The sequence below is a fragment of the Callospermophilus lateralis genome, chromosome 16 (assembly GCF_048772815.1).
Source record: "Callospermophilus lateralis isolate mCalLat2 chromosome 16, mCalLat2.hap1, whole genome shotgun sequence".
Classification (NCBI taxonomy): domain Eukaryota; kingdom Metazoa; phylum Chordata; class Mammalia; order Rodentia; family Sciuridae; genus Callospermophilus; species Callospermophilus lateralis.
In genome coordinates, this window is record NC_135320.1 from 54,988,262 (window position 1) to 55,011,337 (window position 23,076).

At 34.0% G+C, this 23,076-nt stretch overlaps 1 protein-coding gene across 1 annotated transcript in view; it reads right to left on the bottom strand.

Moving 5' to 3' along the window:
* Stk3 (serine/threonine kinase 3) overlaps positions 1 to 23,076 on the bottom strand; it is a 278,492-nt gene that overhangs the window by 195,840 nt on the left and 59,576 nt on the right. Inside the window, exons 5-6 of the mRNA XM_076836036.2 lie at positions 2,222 to 2,386; positions 1,431 to 1,598 (exon numbers count right to left, since the gene is read on the bottom strand). Of these exons, the coding sequence (XP_076692151.1) occupies positions 1,431 to 1,598; positions 2,222 to 2,386 (333 nt within the window). The remainder of the gene's footprint in view (positions 1 to 1,430; positions 1,599 to 2,221; positions 2,387 to 23,076) is intronic.

A 23,076-nucleotide genomic window follows, 5' to 3' on the forward strand; every position in this document is an offset into this window, starting at 1 on the left:
AGGAAAGATGTGAGGGTATGGGGTTAATATATCTTAGCTACGTTGGAGGAGAACTCTGATGAAGGGGGTTATTAGCAGGAAAATAGAAGGTATTTTAGGGTAGTTAAGTACGTGGGAGGACAATAAGAAGCATAGAAACAAATACCTATTTGCATTTTAGTAAATTACACGTAGTAGAAATAGTAACACTTGGTTGAGAGAGGAAGAGAAGGAGGAAAAAAACAAATGCCGAATGTTTTCTCTGATATAAGGAGGGTGACTCAAAATAGGGTAGGGAGGGAGAGCATGGGAGGGAGATTACCTCTAGATAGGGAATAGGGGTGTAAGGGAAAGGAAGGGAGAAGGGGAATAGAATGAATGGTGGAAGGAGACCCTCATCATTATACAAAATACATGTATGAAGATGTGAATTTGGTGTCGTCATACCTTATATACAGAGATATGATAAATTGTAGTATAAAGGTGTATTAAGAATTGTAATGCAAAAAAAAAATAAGAGAGCTCATGTATAATGGCATAATTTGGCGTGAACAAACTTTATATACAGAGTTTACGAAAAACTATGCTGTGAATGGATAATTATGATTGTAATGCATTCCACTATTGTCATGTATGTAAGAAGTAAAATAAAATAAATTTTAAAAAAAGAGTAGAAATAAATTGAAGGAGCTCAGGAAGTTCAGAGATTCTCTGTGGTTAAGGTTTTGTACCAGGCATGCTTATATGAAATATGCTACATTGTCATTAACTTGTTGATTTCTCATCAATTTTCTTTTTTTATTAATTTATGGTCTCTCACTAAGTGAAAATTATATCTTATGAAAATTTTAGTGATTATACCTTTTAAATACATACATATATAAAATTTCAGAGTATTTTACAGATGTGTACGGGTATAATGTTTTGTGTAGGTGATACATTCTAGTTTTTATCCAGGTTTACCTTAATAAAAAGTTTTAATCATATTTTATATGACTATATATATTTTTCACAGTAAAAAATAATAAAAATAAAAAGAACAAATACAAATTTTTTAAAACTTAAAAAAAGAGTGTAGGGGAGTCAGGCATGGTGGCTCAAGCCTATAATCTCAGCAACCAGTAAGGCTGAGGCAGGAGGATCACAAGTTCAAAGCCAGCCTCAGCAATTTAGCGAGACCCTAAGCAACTTAGTGAGACCCTGCCTCAAAATAAAAAATAGAACTATGGCTGGGGATGTGGCTCAGTGGTTCAATCCCTGCCACCGGGAAAAAAAGAATACAAGGAGAAGAAAATTAACAGTCATTAATCTTTGACAGATAATTTTACTACTTTTTGCACAGAATCTAAATTCAAATGAACTTATTTATTTAATATTTACTATTCTGTGTATGCATTGCAAAACTGAAACACTTACAAGGTTGACATAATTAACAAACTATAATTTCTTACCCTCATTGGATGTATATCAGCATAAGGTGGTTTCCCTTCAGCCATTTCTATAGAAGTGATGCCAAGTGACCAGATGTCAGCCACACAGTTATATCCTATTTCTTGAATTACCTCAGGAGCCATCCAAAATGGAGTTCCTATCACAGTATTGCGTTTTGCCATTGTATCCTGCAAAAACATTACATAAATATGAATACTACTACAAAACACAAAGGAAATCTATATGCAACATTTTTTAATATCTTTTTTTTAATATGGTGCTAAGGATCGAATCTAGTGCCTCCACGCATGCTAGGTGAGCGCTCTACCACTGAGCCACAACCCCAGCCCACACGACATGTTCTTTAAAATATTTATGCTAAAACATCAAATTCTATTTTCAAATTCTACAGGGCGTGAACTGTTTTCCTAAATCCTCAACTAGTTGTAGTATGATATATTAGGAATTTTAGAAATAACCAAGAGTCTACAAGTAACTATCTCCACTTCATTAAAAGGAGTCAATGAAAATAGTACTATGACAGTAAAAACTATAAAAACCAATGTACCAAGGGAAATGATGTAGCTTCCCTGTTACAACACTTAAACATTCTGATGACTACAAGATATATTTTCATATTCACTGTCCCTTAAATTATAAATTTACAATTTGGCTCAGTTATGACTCCTCCACAAGAACAATGAAGTTACATGTTTCTTTCCAAAGACCCCAAATAGTTATCAAAGTTTAGTTACAATCAAGCCTCACCAAATGAGCAAAAGTGTTTCCAAAATTATTGAAGTCAACTTACTGTTAACTGACCAGCCACTCCAAAATCTGCCAATTTTGCATGTCCTTCTGTATTAAGGAGAATATTTCCAGCCTTTATATCTCTGTGTATTTTTCTCATAAAGTGCAAATATTCTAATCCTTTCAATGTAGATTTTAGAATGGTTGCAATTTCATCTTCTGTTAACTGGAAAGATATATTTTTTGAACTATATTAAAATACCATTTTAGATAAATTCTTACCAGAGAGCACAAGTACAAGTACTTCTTCCTAATGGCCATTAAACCTCTACTAAAAGGCTGAAGAGAAAATAATCAAGAACCCATTCCCATATACACACAAACATCTGACATTATTCTCATAACACTTTCCTGATGAAAGGATAATCAAATTTTTCTATAAAATTCCCAATGTTGAAAAAAAAGAAAAAACAAAAACAAAGGAATAAAATTACCAGTGTCATTCATAAAGCAAAAAACATGTCCCAAAAATCAGCATGACCATACAAAATCACTATTTCACATGTTGTCTAATACCTGGGTGGCAGGTACTACCATAGCTACCTGTCCTGAAAAAAGCAAATTCAGACACTCTTCCCTGTGATGCCTGCAATTCTTGAAGAAAATGAAGACCAACAGCTTTACACCAAGGAAAGAAATAAGGGAACACAGTGAGACTTGCTGCAAGTCTTCTGCATGAAGCACTTAACCAATGTCACCCTTCCTGCTTCCAGCCAGGTCACCCCTAATCCACCCAAGTCCCGATTTCTGACCTAATACTGAAAGCTCAAAAGTGAAACTGTCTGAGAAAGATTAGGAAACTGGAAATAAATGTGAAGGCTTCAAGAGAAAAGAAACATGAGAGAAGGTCAAGCAAGAAGAGAAGGGAAAAGAAACATTCTGGACTGTTATAGTAGCGGAGCCACTACTCTTTGTACCAAGAATTGCTAAGAGTTCTGCATGCACTGTCTCATTTATCCTTACCACAATTCTCTAAAGTAGTAAGATATTACAAAATGATAATAAATATCTGGTCTTCTTTCCAGGTTCCTGTCATAGGAGTTTCTAAACACACCTTGGAATTTGCTGAATGATGGATAAAAGCACTACTTTTTATTATTCATAATATGCTCCTTTCAACCTCACAGTTTTTTTTCTAATGAAATGGCTCTTCAGGGCCCCCACATAGCTTCAGATGAGAGACAGCTGCCAACGCAAACCACCTTGTGATTACAGAGTTGGAAATTTCAGCCCCATCCCCCTGACTTATGAGTGTCACCAATGTCCAATGACTTACTCAATTATGACCATGTAATGAAACAACCATAAAAACCCCAAAAGACAAGGACTATTCTCGTGAAACTTATATTCTGTGTACATAGGAAGGGATAATTTGATAGAAATAAAAAGATTAAAACAAGAAAAAGTCAATGATAATTGCTCGGAGGGTAATGAAATTTCTGAGAATTAAGTAAAAATAACTAAGGAACTGCTTTAGATCAGATATCCAAGAAAACCTGAATTTTTGTTTGTGATAGGTTTTTGGTTTGGTTTTTTGGGGTTTTTTTTTTGGGGGGGGCACTGTTTTTTAATGGGTAGGGGCAGGGTGCTAGGGATCCAACCCAGTGCCTCACATATGCTCTTCCACTGAGCTACACTCCTAGGAAAGCATTTTTACTGAGGTCTAAACAATATGAAGGAGCCAACCATGTAAATGGCTATCCAGGAACACAACATTCTACACTAAAAGCAAGAGGCAGGAGTAAAAATACCTTGACTCAACTTCTCAAAACTTTCAAAAATACTGAGGAGGAAGGAACACTTCTAAAACTCCTATTATCCCAATAACAAAGCTACTACAAGAAAACTACCACCATATTCTTTTTTTTTTTTTTAATTTTTTTTTAGTTGTCAATGGACCTTTATTTTATTTATTGATATGTGGTGCTGAGGATCGAACCCAGTGACTCATATAAACTAGGCAAGCACTCTACCATTGAGCCACAACCCCAGCCCCCACCATATTCTTTATGAACACTGATGCAAAAATCTTCAACAAAAAACTGGCAATTTCAATTCAGTAGGAAAGTAAAGGATTATACACCAGGACCAAATGAAATATATTCATAGAATATTAGGATGGTGCAATACACAAAATTTAAACAATGTAGTGCATCATCTTACTAGAACAAAAGAAAAGAAGCCATAAGATCATCTCAACTGATACCAGAAAAATCATTTGATAAATTTAATGTTCTTTCAGAATAAAAACACAAAACTGGAAATAGAAAAAAACTACATTATCTCAACATAATAAAAGTTATATACAAAATCCCTACAGTGAACAAAAGACTCAATGGTGAAAAACTGAAAGCTTTTCTTCTAAGATCAGAACCAAGGCAACAATGCCTGCTTTCACGATATCTATTGAACACAGTACTAGATAAAGTTCTAGCCAGAGTGATTCAGCAAGAAAAAGAGACAAACAAGCACCAAGTCATCTAAGGTTTTTACCAGCCGATGGATAAGGAGTGCGGATTTTTTGAAAATTCTGGTACTTCCAAGAACTTTTTTTTTTTTTTAATATTTTTTTAGTTATAGTTGGGCACAATACCTTTATTTTATTTGTTTATTTTTATGTGGTGCTGAGAATTGAACTCAGCACCTCACATGTGCTAGGCGAGCGCTCTACCACTGAGCCACAACCCCAGCCCTTCCAGGAACTTTTTTTTAACCCTAACACTAACTCTGTCTCAAATAAGATGGTGTGACTTGTCGATCCACAGAAAGCAAGCACTATGCTCTAAAGCCTGACTATGAATCCAGTAGCCACTAACTATATATGGTTTCTAAAAATTGAAATATGACATAAAGGTAAAATATACACAAAAGATCAAATCTTTTTTTTTTTTTTTTTTGAGAGAGAGAGAGAGAGAGAATCTTTTTTTAATAAATTTTTTTTTAGTTCTCGGCGGACACAACATCTTTGTTTGTATGTGGTGCTGAGGATCGCACCCTGGCCGCACGCATGCCAGGAGAGCGCGCCACCGCTTGAGCCACATCCCCAGCCCAAGATCAAATCTTAATACAAAAAAGAGAATGTAAGATAACTTACTAATAATTTGTGATTCCCTTTTAAGTGTGTTATATATTAGTGTTCTAATGTAGTCATTAATGTTGACTTTATATTATATTATGAAATACTAGTGTTTAATACATTTAAATTATACTATTTCATATTACATCATATTGATATCATACATTAATACATACCACACATTAGTAAAATTAATTTTACAAGTGTATTTTTTCCTTTTAAATGTGACTACTAGAAATTTTAAATTACATGTGACTTATGTTTCTATTGGATAGCACTGTATTAAAGGACCCACAAGAGCAAGGATCTTTGTTTTGTTCACAGATGAACATGACCATGCCTGGCATAGTCAGTATTCAATAAATAGTGAAAGAGTGGATACAGACTTATTGATGCAAAAAGCAGGTATCCTCCTGATGTAGGACAGGAGAAGTTTGAAGAAAAAAAAAAGGTAAAAATAAGACATGAAGGACAAGGAAATATAATTTTAATCTGGAATTCTAATACATTGTCAGGTCAGTCACTCTCCCAAGCCAGTCACTCCCAATTTTCCAGGAAATCGGTAAATCTACCTTGTGCACTGTTTGTGAGTCCATCAATAAACCAATAAAGCAAAGAGAGATATGATCTTTTTAGAAACTATAACTTAAGGGACTTTCCAGCACTATCTCTTGATCACTATCCACATATGCCTAAAGATCCAGAGAATGACCAGAGCACAATAAACCATTCTGTAATCACCAGACTGATGTCATCCCTACAAAGCAACCCATACTCATCCTTCACCAACTTTCAAGAGGAGCCAGGAACCCCCAAACAGTCTCCACTCTCGAGATGACTGGCATTCTTCCTTTTTTTTTTTATTAGTTGTTCAAAACATAACAAAATTCTTGACATATCATATTTCATACATTTGATTCGAGCGGATTATGAACTCCCATTTTTACCTTATATACATAATGCAGATTCACATCGGTTACACAACCACTTTTTTACCTACTGCCATACTAGTGTATGTTGTATTCTGCTGCCTTTCCTAACCTCTACTATCCCTCCTCCCCTCCTCTTCCCTCCCCTCCCATCCCGTCTTCTCTCCCTACCCCATCTACTGTAATTCATTTCTCTCTCTTTCTTTCCCCCTTTCCCCTCACTTCCTCTTATATGTAATTTTGTGTAACAATGAGGGTCTCCTTCCTTTACCATGCAATTTCCCTTCTCTCTCTCTTTCCCTCCCCCCTCTCATCCCTGTTTAGTGGTGATCCCATGCTCTTCCTCTCTATTCTGTTCTTAGTTGCTCTCCTTATATCAAAGAAGACATTTGGCATTTATTTTTTAGGGATTGGCTAGCTTCACTTAGCATAATCTGCTCTAGTGCCATCCATTTCCCTGCAAATTCCATGATTTTGTCATTGTTTAGTGCAGAGTAATACTCCATTGTGTATAAATGCCACATTTTTTTTATCCATTCATCTATTGAAGGGCATCTAGGCTGGTTCCACAGTCTAGCTATTGTGAATTGTGCTGCTATGAACATTGTTGTAGCAGTGTCCCTATAGCACGCTCTTTTAAGGTCTTTAGGGAATAGTCCAAGAAGGGGAATAGCTGGATCAAATGGTGGTTCCATTCCCAGCTTTCCAAGGAATTTCCATACTGCTTTCCAAATTGGCTGCACCAATTTGCAGTCCCACCAGCAATGTACAAGTGTACCCTTTTCCCCACATCCTCGCCAGCACTTGTTGTTGTTTGACTTCATAACGGCTGCCAATCTCACTGGAGTGAGATGGTACCTTAGGGTGATTTTGATTTGCATTTCTCTGACTGCTAGAGATGGTGAGCATTTTTTCATGTACTTGTTGATTAATTGTATGTCCTCCTCTGAGAAGTATCTGTTCAGGTCCTTGAATGTATATTCGTTGCTCTCCTAAATAAATTTCTGTGCCTCTACTGATTTATGCTGAAATTCTTTTCTATCATATATGTCAAGTTCCCCATTTTTCTGAGAACCTTAGGACGCTCTTCCTGGGATAGCTCTTCTCAGATTACAATCTTATGTTCCTAGTCTTTTTTTGTTTTGTTTTTTCCGTGTTTGGTACATTACAGTTGCACATAATGATGGGAATTGTTATTACATATTCTTATGTGTGATGTTCTCAATCTTGCTAAATTAGTCATTAGCAACCAAGGTCTGTGATTTGTAGGCAGGAATTTATTTAGGGTCCCACACTGTACCACTGCAGAAGGTGTGCAAGATAGTGGTGCTACCGTATAGTTTGTGTCTGGGTTTCCTCCTCTCTCCCCACCCTCAACTGCCTGCCTGAAGATTAGAGTGTAGGATGTTGCAAAAGCAGTATCAGTCCATAAAACTGTGCCTTGTTTAATTACTTCAGTGATGATCTTTTTTGGTTGCCTAGACTTCAATTTTTATCTTCCTAACAGTACAGATTTTCCAATTAATAAATGTTACTAATCCTCCATTAACTCTCTGATTTGTCATCTCTGCCCCTATAATTCTTATTTTGGAGCTGCACTAGAGAAAGTTCAGAATTAAATAGATCTAGTGTACAACAGAATCTCAAGAGCTGTCCGATTTCAATGCTATAAAGTGCCTGGTTAAAAAAAAAAAAAAAAATCACATACTAAAAAAAGATTTGCCAGACATCTTATACTGATTCATGAACTGTCTGACTTTGCTAGATGATTTAAAAAGTTCATTCTAATTCTATGATTCTATAAGATATCAACAAAAGATTTTCATGTGAAAATAGTCTATTCTTAATAACCAAATAAATTCAGACTCTTTTGGACATCAATCTTTTTGTTCATTCAACAAATATCTATTTGCCTGGGCTCTACTGTACAAATATTGTTGAAAATGCTGGGTATACAGTGATGAAGGGAACTGACAGCTCCAGTCCTCATGAAGCTTATAAGAACACCAGAGGGCCTGGCCTAAATATAGCTACAAACTGTTAAAGGTGGAAGAAGGCAGACCTGAAGCAAATTTCACTATGCTTTTCTCCTATTAGTAATAAATCCTTTCTCCTGCTTCAGGGAGTCACTGTCCTCTTACTCACTTCACATCTTCCTCCAATCAAAAATGACAGAATAAGCCATCCTTCACATTAGTATATAAATAATAAAAATTATTTGTGGTACACTATCATTTTAACAACCCATCTGAGGGCTGGAAATGTGGCTTAGTGGTAGAGCACTTGACTAGATGTACAAGGTCCTAGGTTCAATCCCCAGCACAGGGAAGGGGGGAAAAAATTTTTTTTTTAATGTTAAGGCTCAAAAGATGTATCTTTACACAAAATTTTTGGCTTCAATTCTGAAAAGTTTTTCTCAATAAACTCATTTTAAACAATAAATAAATAAGTGAATATTTTCTATAACATGGAAGCATATGTTCTCTTAAATTTTTATTTTACAGTATAGATTTAAAAATTATAGGAGGCCATTATTTTGAACTGAGCTCCTGCACTAGACCTCAACACACCATACTAAAATTTAAAATAGAGTCACTCATAATAAAGTTCTAAAATATCAAACTGATACCAAAATCGTTACCTGACATTTTTAAAAACCAGGAAAATGAGAGACAGCAGTCAAGTTTCCTAAATACACTAATTTCAAATAACATGATAATGAAGATCCCTCTGCTTTAATCCTTACAAAAAAGTAACTTGATTATTAACCAATTATTTCTCTATTATTCTGTTTCCCTCTTCCTGCTTTATGAGGAAAGAAATTTTTTTCCAGTACTGAGGACTGAAGCCAGGATCTCACACATGCTAAGCAAGCACTGTACTACTGAGCTACATCCCCAGCTCTTTTCATTTTATTTTGAGACAGCATCTTGCTAAATTGTCCAGGCTTGCCTGAAATTTGTGATCCTCCTGCTCAGCCTCTTGAGCAGCTGAGATTACATGTGTGGGCTACCATGCTCATCTACAAGGAGAGTAACTTTGAAATTCAAACTCAACCTGCTTTTTGGTTTTTGTTTCTAGTTTTCTATCCTTTCTTTCTTTATAAAACCAACCTCCTCTGTTTTGCTCATTGGAACATTGATTCTATTTTATAGAATGAAGTATTGCCTGATTCTAAAATCCCAAATAAAGCCAATTTAGATCTTTACTAAATTGATTATAATTTTGTCTTGCTAGGCAAGTGTTCCACCACTGAACTCTATCATATCCCCAGCCCCTTTTTTTATTTTGAGACAGAGTCTTGCTAAGTTGTCTAGATTGGCCACGGACTTGTGATCCTCCTACTGCAGCCTCCCAAGTTAACTGTGGTAATTCTGTCTTTAGACAACAGTTTATAACAATTATTTTAGGTGATTTCACAGCTACTCAAATATGCAAGCAGAAATATTTATTATCACCCTTTTTATAGATGAGGAAACAAATTCAGAGAAATTATACAGTCTGCCAAATGTCATACAAATACTAAGTGGCAAAGCCCACAAGACTTCTGCAGTCATACCCCTTTGTCTCAGTAGTTCTAGATGTCACCAACACGAAGTATGAACTGTCACAAAATTAAAAAGGGACAGGGGATTTCAGGCTTGTTCCAAGGATAATATCAAAATGTGTGACAATCAGAAAAACAAATGTCTAATCAGAATAGCTGCCAACCATATATTAATCAACCTGAACAGCCACCTATGGTTAACAAAATCCATGCACAAAAAAGTAAAAACTATCAGCCGTGAATATCAGACAGAGTGCCTGCCCCACCTCAGAATTAAAATTCAAATTATTTAAAATGACATATCAGTCAACAAGACTGTATACCTGTTAATATATCCTTCAAATAAGTACACTCACCTGGCCTGAAAAGTAATCCCTAAGCACATTATGAATGTCTTTACGAGTACTGTATCGAAAACAGATGTTGTTAAATCCCACTGATAAAAATGCATAGATTAATTACTCAAACATTTAAAGATATTTAAATAAAAATAGAAAATCAAAGTAGGTTTCAAATCACAAGGCAGGAAAAATAGTTTCTAATAAAAAAGTAAACAAAAGATTATGGGAATTTATTAGCTTTGTCTACATAAAAAAATAAGTTCAGAGAAATAATCACAGCAAACACAGTAAGATATTTAAGTGTAGAGAATTATTTGGATTGTAAAGAGCTTGCATCCTTCAGAAAAACAATCATGTCCCAATAAATAAGCAGGCCAATGAAATGAATATATGACTCACAAATCTATAAAGGAAATGGTTAACATATATGAAAAATAAACTTAACTATTATCAAAGAAAAGCAAATTAAACAATGGAGTATCAATTATATATTATCCCATATAGGTCACAATGCTAAGAATGTGGCAGACAAGAAGAGTACGAACTATGTGTAAGACTGACCTAAGAATAAAGAAATGATTTCTTAATTTAAACCTACAAAACATTTGTTCACTGAAAAAAAAATAATTACCTAGTACTCATTCTATACTAAATAAGGGGGGAAAAATCTTCAACCTAATCTTCATCCCATCTAGCAGGAATGACATAAACTCATTACAAAAAGCACTTTCAAACTGAAATGGAATCACAAGGAAAGGGCAATTACTTAGGGAAGGAAAGAAAAAGTGGCATTAAAATTAATAGGGCCAGGTGTGGTGGCACACTCCTGTAATCCCAGTGGCTTGGGAGGCTGAGGCAGGAGGATCACAAGTTCAAAGTCAGTCTCAGCAATTCAGTGAGGCCCTAAGCAACTTAGTGAGACCCTACCTTAAAATAAAAAGTAAAAGGAGCTGAGGATATAGTTAAGCACCCCTGGGTACAATCCCTGGTACCAAAAAAAAAAAAAAAAAGACTTTGGATAAGAAAAGTAATATACCACCCACAGAAAAAGAAGACTACAAATATAGAAACTCAATAATGAAGTGAAAATCAAAAATGTAAAAATCATAAAATGGTACTTAGAAACCAATAAGGCCATTTTCTTCTCTTCATTAAGATGAGGGAAATGGTAGAAAGTAATGGGTGAAATTTCAGCATTGTAGTACCAAAATGCAGATAAATCTAGAAAATTTAGAGGAATAAATTCTTACCTGGCCTATTAAAAATAAGGGAATTGAATGAACTTTAGACAAGAACAATGTCCATACCAAGATTTAAGCCAATCCTCAAGTACTGGGTGACTAATGGAGAAGGAGAGTAGTGTGAGACAGAATATATATTTATTTAGAGAAAACTACATAGGAGGCCCTGATCTAGATGTTAATATTATGTTTATTTCATGCCTGTTAGACACATGTTGACCATTTTTAACCAAAAAATAAAGAAATTGACAGTCATTTTACTAAATAGGTGGAGTTTTGTTTTCAAATAATATGAAGCTTCTTTAACAAATTTCATTTGCATATAAACAGAGCCAATTACCAAAAGTAGCTAGATGTTTATTTGGAAACTATTTCTTCCCACTACTACATAAAACTTTAAAGTACTAAAATCCAAGTTATCAGTCAAATAAATCCATGCCCAACTACTTGAAAATATTCAGGTTTATACTGAAAACATTTGGCGGGGGTGGGGGGGTGGAAGGGGTGGACAGGAGAAAGGGTCTGCTTTCAATGGAAGGAGATAATGGAAGATTTGGGTTCTAAAATCCATTCTCAAGCTACAGTCCTTTAATAATAAGTTAAGAATCAATCACAGTACTTCATTTATAATTAGATTTTTCTCAATACATTATTGTTTAATTTCATTTCTGTCTCTATATAAATAGACAATGACATTTTAAAATCGCTTGAATCACATTTTATAGTCTGTTTTGTGACAGAGAGAGAAAGAAAATGGTAGAGAGATTGTAAACCATGAATGAAATATTCAGCAATCAGGGATGGAAATAAGACTTTTGTAGCTGAGCTAATACGTTAAAAGACGGAAGTTCACATCTGGTTTCAATAGTAGTATGAATTCACTGGCAAATTTAAAAAGAATTTCATTGTACAAAAACAAAAAGATGGTTTTGATAGAATCTAGTCCTCTCGTGACTTTTGTTTCTAGAGTCCTATGATTAGTATAATAATATGATATATTTAATATGTCACTGTGTATATGGTTTTGATAAAATTATACCCACCAACTTGTCTCAAGGGCAAAGGCACAACAGGTTTAAGGTATATCGACTGCCTTAATGTTTTTAGGTCAGTCAAAATGAATAGTAGTGAAGGTACTGTAGGATCCTACAAAATTAAATTTTAATAGAAAACTTTTAAGTTTTTAATTTTAATAGAATTTAAACTTTCTAAAAGTTGAGTCTTTGACAACCCTAGCTAAAACTGTACTTTTCTTACAATTATTTATGCATATAAAACAATGTGTTAATTTTACTGTTAGGTACCTATTAGTTAAGGATACAAAAAGACATTATTCCCCTTTTCAAGTATCACAGACAGATGGGTATTTTATTATAAAATTTTAAGTTTCATTCTCATAATGAATTTGTATAAGGTATTAAAAATTTTTGGATTGAAACTTACATAGCCTTTAAAGCCCTAACCAAATCTCATGTCTTTCAAGAAATCATTCCATATTCCCCAAGTCAAAATTTATCTATCCAGTGATAACAACAGTTTACATTTATTGAGTTATTACTATCAACCAATCTACACACATCATTTTAATATAAAACACAACCATAAAAAATAGGCACCAGGGGCTGAGGTTGTGGCTCAATGGAAGAGCACTTGCCTGGCATGTGTGAGGCACTAAGTTCAATTCTTAGCACCACATATAAATAAATAAATAATAAAGGTACATCAACAACTTAAAAAAAAAAAAAAGTAGGCACCAACAAGAATTCACTGAAAAGTCTCTATTCTACTGTTTCTATCTTCATGATGCTCAGAATTTTATGGGATGGGAAAATAAATCATTACAATGCTAACTGTTTAAAATAACAAGATGAACTAAAGCAATACTCCAATGGTTCTGAAAGATATCTGTGCATCAGAATTAATAGTCTTAAAATAAAATCCAACCCTTCTGACAAAACCTTAAATGCCTTACTTAAATGGTACAGGTTCCGCCAGCCTTAACAATCTTAACTCACCATTCTCCCTACTTCAGGGAGGCTCCATCAAGGAGGTGACTTCTAAGCTGACTCTTAAAGAATGAATAAAGTTTATCAAGTGGCCAAAGAGGAAAGGAAATATCACTGTCTGCAAAGGCGGTGGGAATAAAAATATATGAAGTTGAGTACTAGTGAATGGCTCTTTGTGTTTCAATGTAATGTGTATGGATAAACAGTGCAAAATGGGAGGTCAGGTTAAGTCCAACTGTTTTAAACATCTATAAATTTTCAAGAGGAAAGATAACAAGATCATATCTGAACTTTTTAAAAGAAAACAGTAACCTCAAAACCAGAACTAGAAGTGGAAAAATTAAAGAATACAATAACAACTTAGTGTAATAGTATGAGTAACTACAGTAGTAGTAGTAGTAGTAGTAGTAGCAGCAGCAGCAGCAGCAACTAACATGTCTATAACCTTGCTTAAAATCCCAAAGGAAAGTTCTTTGATAGAATTAATTTAGGAGAAAAAAACTTATCTAGCAAAATTAGAAAAAGTCAGAGAAGCAACAGAAAAGTACCAAAAGCAAAATTCGTATCTCTTTCATAATTTAGGTATGCTCAATACTGGAGTCTATCTACAATCTTTTACCACAAAAAAAAAAAAAAAAAAAAAAAACCAAAAAAAAACCAAAAAAAAAAAAAAACCCTGCTCTACTCTTAAAACAATCATATATGAAGTAGCACCCTTGTGGTTCCATATGAAAACTATTTATTAAAAATAATCATGGGGCTGGGGTTGTGGCTTAGTGATGGAGCACTCACCTAGTACATGCAGGGTGCTAGATTCGATCCTCAGCACCACATAAAAATAAAGGTATTATGTCCAACTATAACCAAGAAACAAAATATTTTTAAAAAATGATCATGCCCTTTGAATTAGTAATTCCATTTCTCAGAATGTGTCCAAAGAACAGCACAACTATGCCAATACATATATACAAAAGTTTCTGCAAACTTAATAGCAAAAAAGTGAAAAGTTGAAACTCATTTTATCTACAGACTAGAAAAAAAGGACTCAGTTACAAATATACACACTGGCATAAAGAGGTGAATAAAATATATCATAAGTTTAGAGAAAGGCAAGATATAGAATTCCACATGTGGTATGAATCCTTTGTTTAAAACAAGATTTACACATATAGCTGCAGAAAGAACTCTTAAGAAATTAACTGACATGACCTCAAGGAAGTAAAAGAGGTGGGTATGGCAACATTAATTTTCTCTTTTCTACTATTTGAGTTTTTTAACAATGGGCTTAAGTTAATTTTTTCCTTAATTTTTATAATTAAAAGGTGAGAGAGGAGAAAGTTACACACAGGTTAAAAGTACAAATAATTAGTCGGGTATGATGGCACACACCTATAATCCCAGTGACTCAGAAGGCTGAGGCAGGAGAGTGGCAAGCTCAAAGCCAGCCTCAGCAACTTAGCAAGGACCTGTCTCAAAATAAAATATTTTTTTTAAAAAGTGGGGGCTGCAGGGACTAGAGATAAAGTTCAGTGGTTGAGTATTCCTGGGTTCAAGGCCAGGTTCAATACCCACCCCCCCAAAAAAAGTACAAAAAATTGTGCTGACCATTTGAGCTCCATCAAATGTTATTAAAATTAAGACTTAAAGAAAAAATTCAAGGTTTGCCATTCAAGGAGCTATATTTACATTTTCTGGAAAATTAACTTAAGTACATTTTTATTTCCTAACTAAATAATACCGCTAAATAAGACATAATGATTTTTATATGTTTTCCTAATGTTGGGGAAGATCTGTTATTTCAACAAATTATTAAACCATTAGTAACTTAAAATTAAATTACCATTTTTTAAAGATTTTCCTTAACAGTAATAATGTAAGAATTTATATTTGTATAGAACTTCTTGGGTTACAGAATGCTGACACTCATCATTTTTGTCCTTTACAAGAAAACACTGATGTAGGTTAAGGCAAGTAATGTGATATTAAATCCATTTTAAGGTTAGGAATTTGAAGTTTAGAGGAGTTACACAATGTACAGAGCTAATAAGTAACAATTCAGGCACTGAAACTTGGTCTTCCTGTTCCACATTCAGGGGTCATTCCACTAAACCACATCATTTCAAATAACCATTATCACAGTATGCTAATGGGTCAAGTTTGTGACAGGGAGACAGGGCTTACTGTAGATCAGGCGTGATAGGCAGCAGGCCTGGACAGCAATGAACAATATAAAAATAAAGTGTATGAATATGGGCCTGAATGATGAAAGAAAAAAACAGAACTGGGAGAAATGCCAATAAGAATAGTAATAAAGGTGAAACTGGGCAACTTACCAATAAGAGAAGCCAAGGAAATACCTTTGTAAGCTTAATTTACTTAGTTAAGGTAAAGAGGAAAGTCTACTCAAGAGACTAGATTGTAACATGGAAAAAAAAATCACAAAGTATTTATAATCCAATCAAAGAATTTAGAAAAGATATGATAAAGCATGATGTGTATGATTTATGCTATAAAAATTCTAGTAGTGAAATCCTACAATGCATAGTCATTAATTTCCAATTTTTTTTTTCTGCAACAAGTTGGAATTTCAAGAAGCAAGCATAAAGAACACTCAGAACTCAATCTCACCAGGCACATGGCACACACCTGTAATTCCAGGGGTTCAACAGGCTGAGGCAGGAGGATCACCAGTTCAAAGCTAGCCTCAGCAATTTAGTGAGACTCTTTCTCAAAATAAAAAATAAAAAGGGCTGGGGATATTGCTCAGTGGTTAAGTGCCCCTGGGTTCAATTCCTGGTACTAAAAAAAAAAAATACTCAAATCTCATTCATAGACTCATTCTCCCACAATTCTAGTATGACACTAACAGAAGTACCTCCCCAGAGTGAGAACATGGTTGTAAATGAAGGGGTCAAAAACATCAGAAATAACATCCAGGTCAAACCACTCTGGTCTAAAGGGAAACACGGGTCTTCAATCCTGATGAGTAGATTTTCTAAGAGAATTCTTATAATAAACATAACTACTGATAACAGCAGGAATAGGATCCTTGAGAAACATCAACCTTACCCTTAAATGCAATGGAAGAAAGAGTTGGGGACTCAATAGCTTTGACCCTCAGTGTCATCAGAGACCTTGTCCAAAGCTTAAAACATTCATTTTTTTGGGAGCTATTTTAGAGGAGTTTTTTTAATTGCTTTTTATTCCTGATATATTTTTGTTTTGATTTTTAGGTTTGTTAAATATGTTCCTATATATATTCTTTTTTATCAGACTAGCACCCATTCACCCTTCTGCTATGTTAACATACTCTGGTTTCTTTTTAGGAAATCACTACCTTCCCCAATCCTCAGGCCATGAAGTTGAAGTAGTCAACTTTCCTGATTCCAGGTGGGACACATGACCTGGATCTAAGCCAATTACCACATCACATTCTTGGCCAAAATGATTTGCTCAGAAAAAGTCATTCTGAAGCAATGCAGCACAAGACTTTTCTGCTAGCAGGCATCTTATAACTTCAAGAAGAGAGTGTGTGAAAGCTGAATCAAAAAAGAGATATCAAAATAAAAAGATGAATTCAATTCCTTTAACCCAGAACCAAGCCACGAGCAAAACTAAACTCTGTGAAATTTTTAGTTATCTTAGCAAATAAATTCTCCTTTTTATTTAAGCCAGAAAGTTTAGGCCAGGTTTTCTTTAATTTGTAACCAAGAATCAAAAATGATACAATAATCTCAAAGGTAACACCAAAGAGAGGAGAAAATCCTAGAAAAAGAGGTTTGTACAAAGCACAAGCCACGAACTCCAGTAATTCTAGGTTATTCTAGATACTTAACAGTATAAGATCTCTGAACTGATTTCCATTTTCAGCCCCCAAACAAAAGGGGGCTGAAAATGGAAGCAGTAGAATAAATATGTTAAAAAATGAACACTTCAAACAAAAGGTCCCCCTTTTTGCATTCATCTTCCTAGAATGACCTCCTCCAGCTAAAAAAAGGCCCATGTCAAATTGTATTAATACTGCATTCAGAGTTCATTTTACAGAACGCCTCAAATGTTTCTGTTTTCATTAGTTTTTATGACACACGTGATAAAATCACATGCAATGATGACCAAAACCCTTCTGAAAACACAATAGTTGAAAGAAACCTGAGGAATATGTAGCCATCTCTGAAATACTTAAATCTCAAAAGTAATATATAAGCTTACAAGTAAGACTAATTTGAACATCTCTCAAGCCTCAAACCTCTTATTCCAACTCCTTTAAAACCAAAATTTCTTTCCCTCTCTCCCTGAGGAAAAAGAAAACAATTTAAAAGGGTTTGCAGGATCAAGAAAACACTGGGAAAAACAGAACAACTCGGGAACTCCCTACCATCCTTTACCATCCTATCTCATCCCACCCAAAAAAAGAGAGTATAAAATACCCAAGGTTTTAAACAATAAAAAAGGCTACGAGATTCGTCCAGAAAACACAAATCTTCTGTTCTACACAAACTACATACATTAAGAAACATTACTAGAATATTTTAACCATTATTATATACAAGAAGGCAGAAAGAGGTTGTCTTTCATGAAATCTGGATTGCACATGTCTGGCAAGAAAAAAAAAAATTAATAATCTATCACAAAGTCCCACAACTGATGATTCAAAGTGAAAGCTTTCACTACTTACACCATATGTAAATACACATATATACATGCTGCTTATAATCCCTTGATCTGCAGAGAAAGAGAACTGATACTCTACTGTGAAAATCGTCAGTGGGTAGACATTTTAAAATCCTTTCCCACATGAAAAGATTCCTGAAAAAGAGATCAGAAGACAACAAAAAAGCACTCAATATATAAGGAGTCGTAAATCCAGTATGAAGTAGTATCTATTACACAAAGGGAGAACATGCAATAGAGTGATTAGGAAAGTCAAACATGAATTAGTTCAGTAACACAGAGGCATATATAAACCTCTCAAAAGCATTTTATGAAACAGAAACCCACATATATCAAAAAAATATTTCTATTGTTAGCAATGAGATAATATCAAGCCAAATAAATCTTAATAATTAATAGTAAAGTTTATTATACCTTCTCCAAGGGGGGGAAAATCTGTTTGAAGAAGTAAATAATTAACCTCAAGGCAGAATATATACCTTCTCTAAGTACCACAAGTCAAATGTTTACTATAAATATTATTAAAATGTTTACTATAAATGTTATTAAAATGCAAGACAATAACTCTAGAGGCATTAGAATAAAATATGCTATATATTTTGAATAGTCATTGCCTGATTCTATTAAAGAAACTCTTACTGTACCTAAATATGTAAGCTCTATATTATGGATTATATACTTCCTTTATTAACAACAATAATTCAGAGTAATAATGGTGAATGCTAGGTATTGTGCTACCCAAACACATCTGAAAGAAAATGTTCACAATGCAAAGACACTCTCATCTAAGTGAGATGATAGAATGATGATGACAATATCAACAACAAATGTATAGAGGGATTTTAATGTGCCAATTGTTCTTCTGACACATTAAATACATATCATCCTCAGAAACACTCAATGAAGTAGTCTCCTTTCCCATTTAATACAGATCTAAGTCACAAAGAGAGTTTAAAAACTGCCCAAGTTCACACATTTAATAAATAGCAGAGGTAGGCTTCAAACCCGGGCATGGCTCCAGATTCTATACTCTTAACAATTACATTATGAAATTATAGAAAACTATAACTTCAATCTTTTATTTCTCTGTAATTTGTCTTTGATTCCAGTTCTCATCTGGAAAATGGATCAATAATAGCTCTCACCTTAGAGCTGTTAAATCCTCATATGAAGATTAAATGCAATAACATACAAACACTAATGAATTTAGAAGGTACCTGGCACATATATAACAAGTACTGTTCTTAAAATACTCAGCAAATGTCTGACATTGGAGTTGAGATAAACATCACTGTTCTATATCTAACTGAATTAACCAAGCAGAATGATCCTAATGTGTCCTTTATACTTCTAAAACTGTGGTAATTAAAGAAAACTGGAGCCAGGTATGATGGCATACACCTGTAATCCCAGCAGCTCAGGAGGCTGAAGCAGAAGGATCCCAAGTTTAAAGACAACTTCAGCAACTTAGAAAGGTCCTAAGCAACTGAGTTAGACCCTGTCTCAAAAGAAAGGGGGTCAGGGGGCGCTGTGGATGTGGCTCAATAGTTAGCACTCCTAGGTTCAATCACCAATACCAAAAAAGAAAACTGGATTTTCCAATTATTTCCATTATAAAATAAGAAGAGTACCACCAGTCTTCAGGAAGAAATATACTTATCACTTAAAAGTTGTTCTCTTCAGTCTAGATTTCTTCTCCATTCCACCCAGTATCACAGAAATAGATCTCATCCTGATAAAGGTAGATACTAACAAGTTCTCTAATACAACAACTGAACACTTACATAAATTTTAATACACAAAACCTACCTGGTATTTTAACATAATCCTCATTGCACAGCTGGATATTACGAAAGGTTTCAACCAGAGTGCTACTCTCAGTCAGAGCTTGGCTCTATTACAGAGCTACAAATTACGAAGACTAAAACCCACAGCAATTTTCTAGTCCAGGAATCAGTGCTGATCAACATTTAAATTTGCTTCTAATTTTTTGCTTTTGCAACATTATTATACAGGTCACATTGTACAACTATGCTGAGATTTCTCAAAGTTACAGGACTAGAACCATCAAACGGATACTATAGTACATACATACTCTTAAGAGATCATCAAATTACTCCTCAAAGTAGCTGTTCTAATTTGAACTCCTAAGAGTAAACAGGCATATGACAATTGAGGGTGAGGAGAGATTAGCACTGATTCAAGTACAAGAACTAACCTGAATTTATAGTTAATTTGTTTAGTTATTTGTCTCTCCTCTGAAACTTCAAACTGAAAGAGAATTTTTTTAAAACAAATAAATAACAGAAGAATTACCACAGAAGAGTCTAAAAACTATAGAAACATTTCCATGGAGAGAGTCAAAATCAAAAATAGGGAAAGAATCTGTAACAAAAGGAGTACTCTATCAAGTAAACTTAACAGGGGTCCAAGCATAGAAACATAGTATAGGTCAAAGGGCTCTAGTGAATAAAGGGATAAAAAGGTAATTTTTTCACAGAAGCTGAAAAGAAGAAAATAGCTCTAGTCTCCAGTACGCCTCCATTCCCAAGTACATGCAAGATTACATATATTCTGGCATCACTCCCCAGAACAGAACAAAACAAAAGGGAGAGAGAGGTCTTCCCTCTAAAAGCAAAAGTCCAATTAATTCACCCTAAGGTTATGCATGTCAGTCAAAATGCATTGCCCAAATGCTTCCAGTGAGAGCTAGTCAGCCTTCCTGTCTCAAGGGCAAAACAAGAATAAATAAAACAAGTGAAATGATAATCCCAAAAGAGATGATTCAGGAATCAGAAAATAACTTTTTAAAAGACCCATTATTCTTAGAGCAATTTGAAAAGTGTTTGCTTCCATGTATCAATCAGCAACACTACATTTTGGAAATAAGCAAAACAGAAAGATTTCTTATAAATTAAAATACACAAAAAAGAGTTCTTGTACATTAAAATATAACTGCTGAAATAAAAAGTTCTAAGAATTAGAAACTAAAGTAGAATAAATTACCTCTACCCTCCAATAAGATAAAAGAGCAGAAAATATATTATACATAAATATACCATATATATATATATATATATATAAAATCTCCATATCCCCCAGGAGACTCACCCAATGAAGAAAATAGAAAAGGGAAATATCAAAGAAAATTTTCCAAAACTAAGGAAAGACAAGTGTTTATATTAAAAGGAAATACTGAATGCTGAGCATAACTAGTAAAAAGGATTCACACCTACACATATCTTTGTGAACTATCTTATTTCTTGTAAAATATCAGAATAAAAAGAAAAGTCCAAATTTTTCCAAGGGAAGGGGGAACCTACAACTAAATAAGATGATGGCAGGCAACACTGGATACTAGAAGATAATGGAGGAAAAGTCTCAGGGCTCCAAGGAAAAAAAGCTATTTTCAATTTAAAGTGCTATGTAAGTTGACTATCAACCAAATTAATTAAAGACATTTTCAGATACACAAGGACTCAAATAGTTGACCTTTTATTCTTATATCATAAAGATGATTATTTAGGAAGAATATAAAACAAAGGTGAAAAGTCAAGGAAACAGGAAATATATATAAGAAAATGATGGCACTAACCCAGGAATCCAGTGAAAAGAAATTCCAAGGATGCAGTTGTACAGCAGACCTAAAAAGCAATGAGTCTACATTAGAACAAGAAATTAGGAAGTGCCAAAGAATGTCTTCTCAAAGAAATATCATAAACATTTCAAGAAACAGATAAAATATGTAGAAAGCTAGAAGATATTAGCAAAATGATAAGAATGGCATATGCTGCTCTTTACAACATGGACAAAAAGTAGGAAAAATTCCAAGAAAAAAACAAAAAAATATGTAAAAAACATGATCCTAATATAAACCCATCAACTTAAAATATTGCAACAATTTTCACCAATTGATGAAGTGTGAGAAAAGTAAAATCCATTAAACCAGATGCCAGGAGCATTCTCTTGGTGACTTAGGTATATGACACTGGGGCTTTAGAGACTGAAATAAAATTTCAGCATACACTTGTTTCCTCTTCTAAAATGTCTTCTGCTTTCTCTTCCCTGACTCATTCATTTACTCATTCAATCCTTCAACAAATATTTACTAAGCATCCCTTATGTCAAGCTTGTTCAGAAGCTAAACAGTGAACTACAATGACAGTAATAATACACACATATCCTATCCTTTTGGAGCCTATATTCATTGACTCCTACTCTTTCAACAATCTGCTAAGCATTTCTTTCTCTGAACTACAATAGGCTAAGTGCTTCTCCTTTATTTGCTCCTAAAAAACTCTTAACTCTACAAAATTGAATTTAGCTTTTTACATAACTATTACCTCATCTTGTGTGTAAATCCATACAAAAAGAACGTTTATTAGTGTTACTTATATGTCCAGTATATATAAGCATAGATCAATAAATGTGTTTTGAACTTTTCCATCTAACTGACATGTAAATAAATCTGCCAATGTAAAGCTCTTTATTAATGTTATTTGTTGCTCAACAGATGAGGAAACTAAAGTCCTTGTCAATTAAATTATTTTCCTCACACTATAAATCTAGCTTGTAGAGAACCAAAACTACAATGCATACTTCTGAAAATCTGGGGTCATACTCTTTCTACTATACTAGGTTGAATTAAAACAAGTGGCCAAATCAAAAAAATGAGCCTAAATGGGAAAGAATATCCTTAGGCAATTTCTTAGAATAGTTCCAAGGATACAATAAACATCTAAGACACAGACTCTATTTCTTCCATATGTCAAGACATAGCTTTACAATTATGTAATGATCATTTTGAAAGCCTCTAATCAAAAATATAACCTATCTTTTAAAAGCTTCAATTTCACAGAGCTGTACGTTTCTATTTTGCAGCATATAATATTTGTAATGCACAAATGTTTAGAGATGTTAAATGGCATTTAATATAAAATAAACTGGTTCATAAAAAATTTCCTCACAAGGAAAGTTTCAAATAGTATTCCCCTAAATACGTGGACTTTTTAATTCCTTTTAACTCAAAAAACAATTAGTTGCTT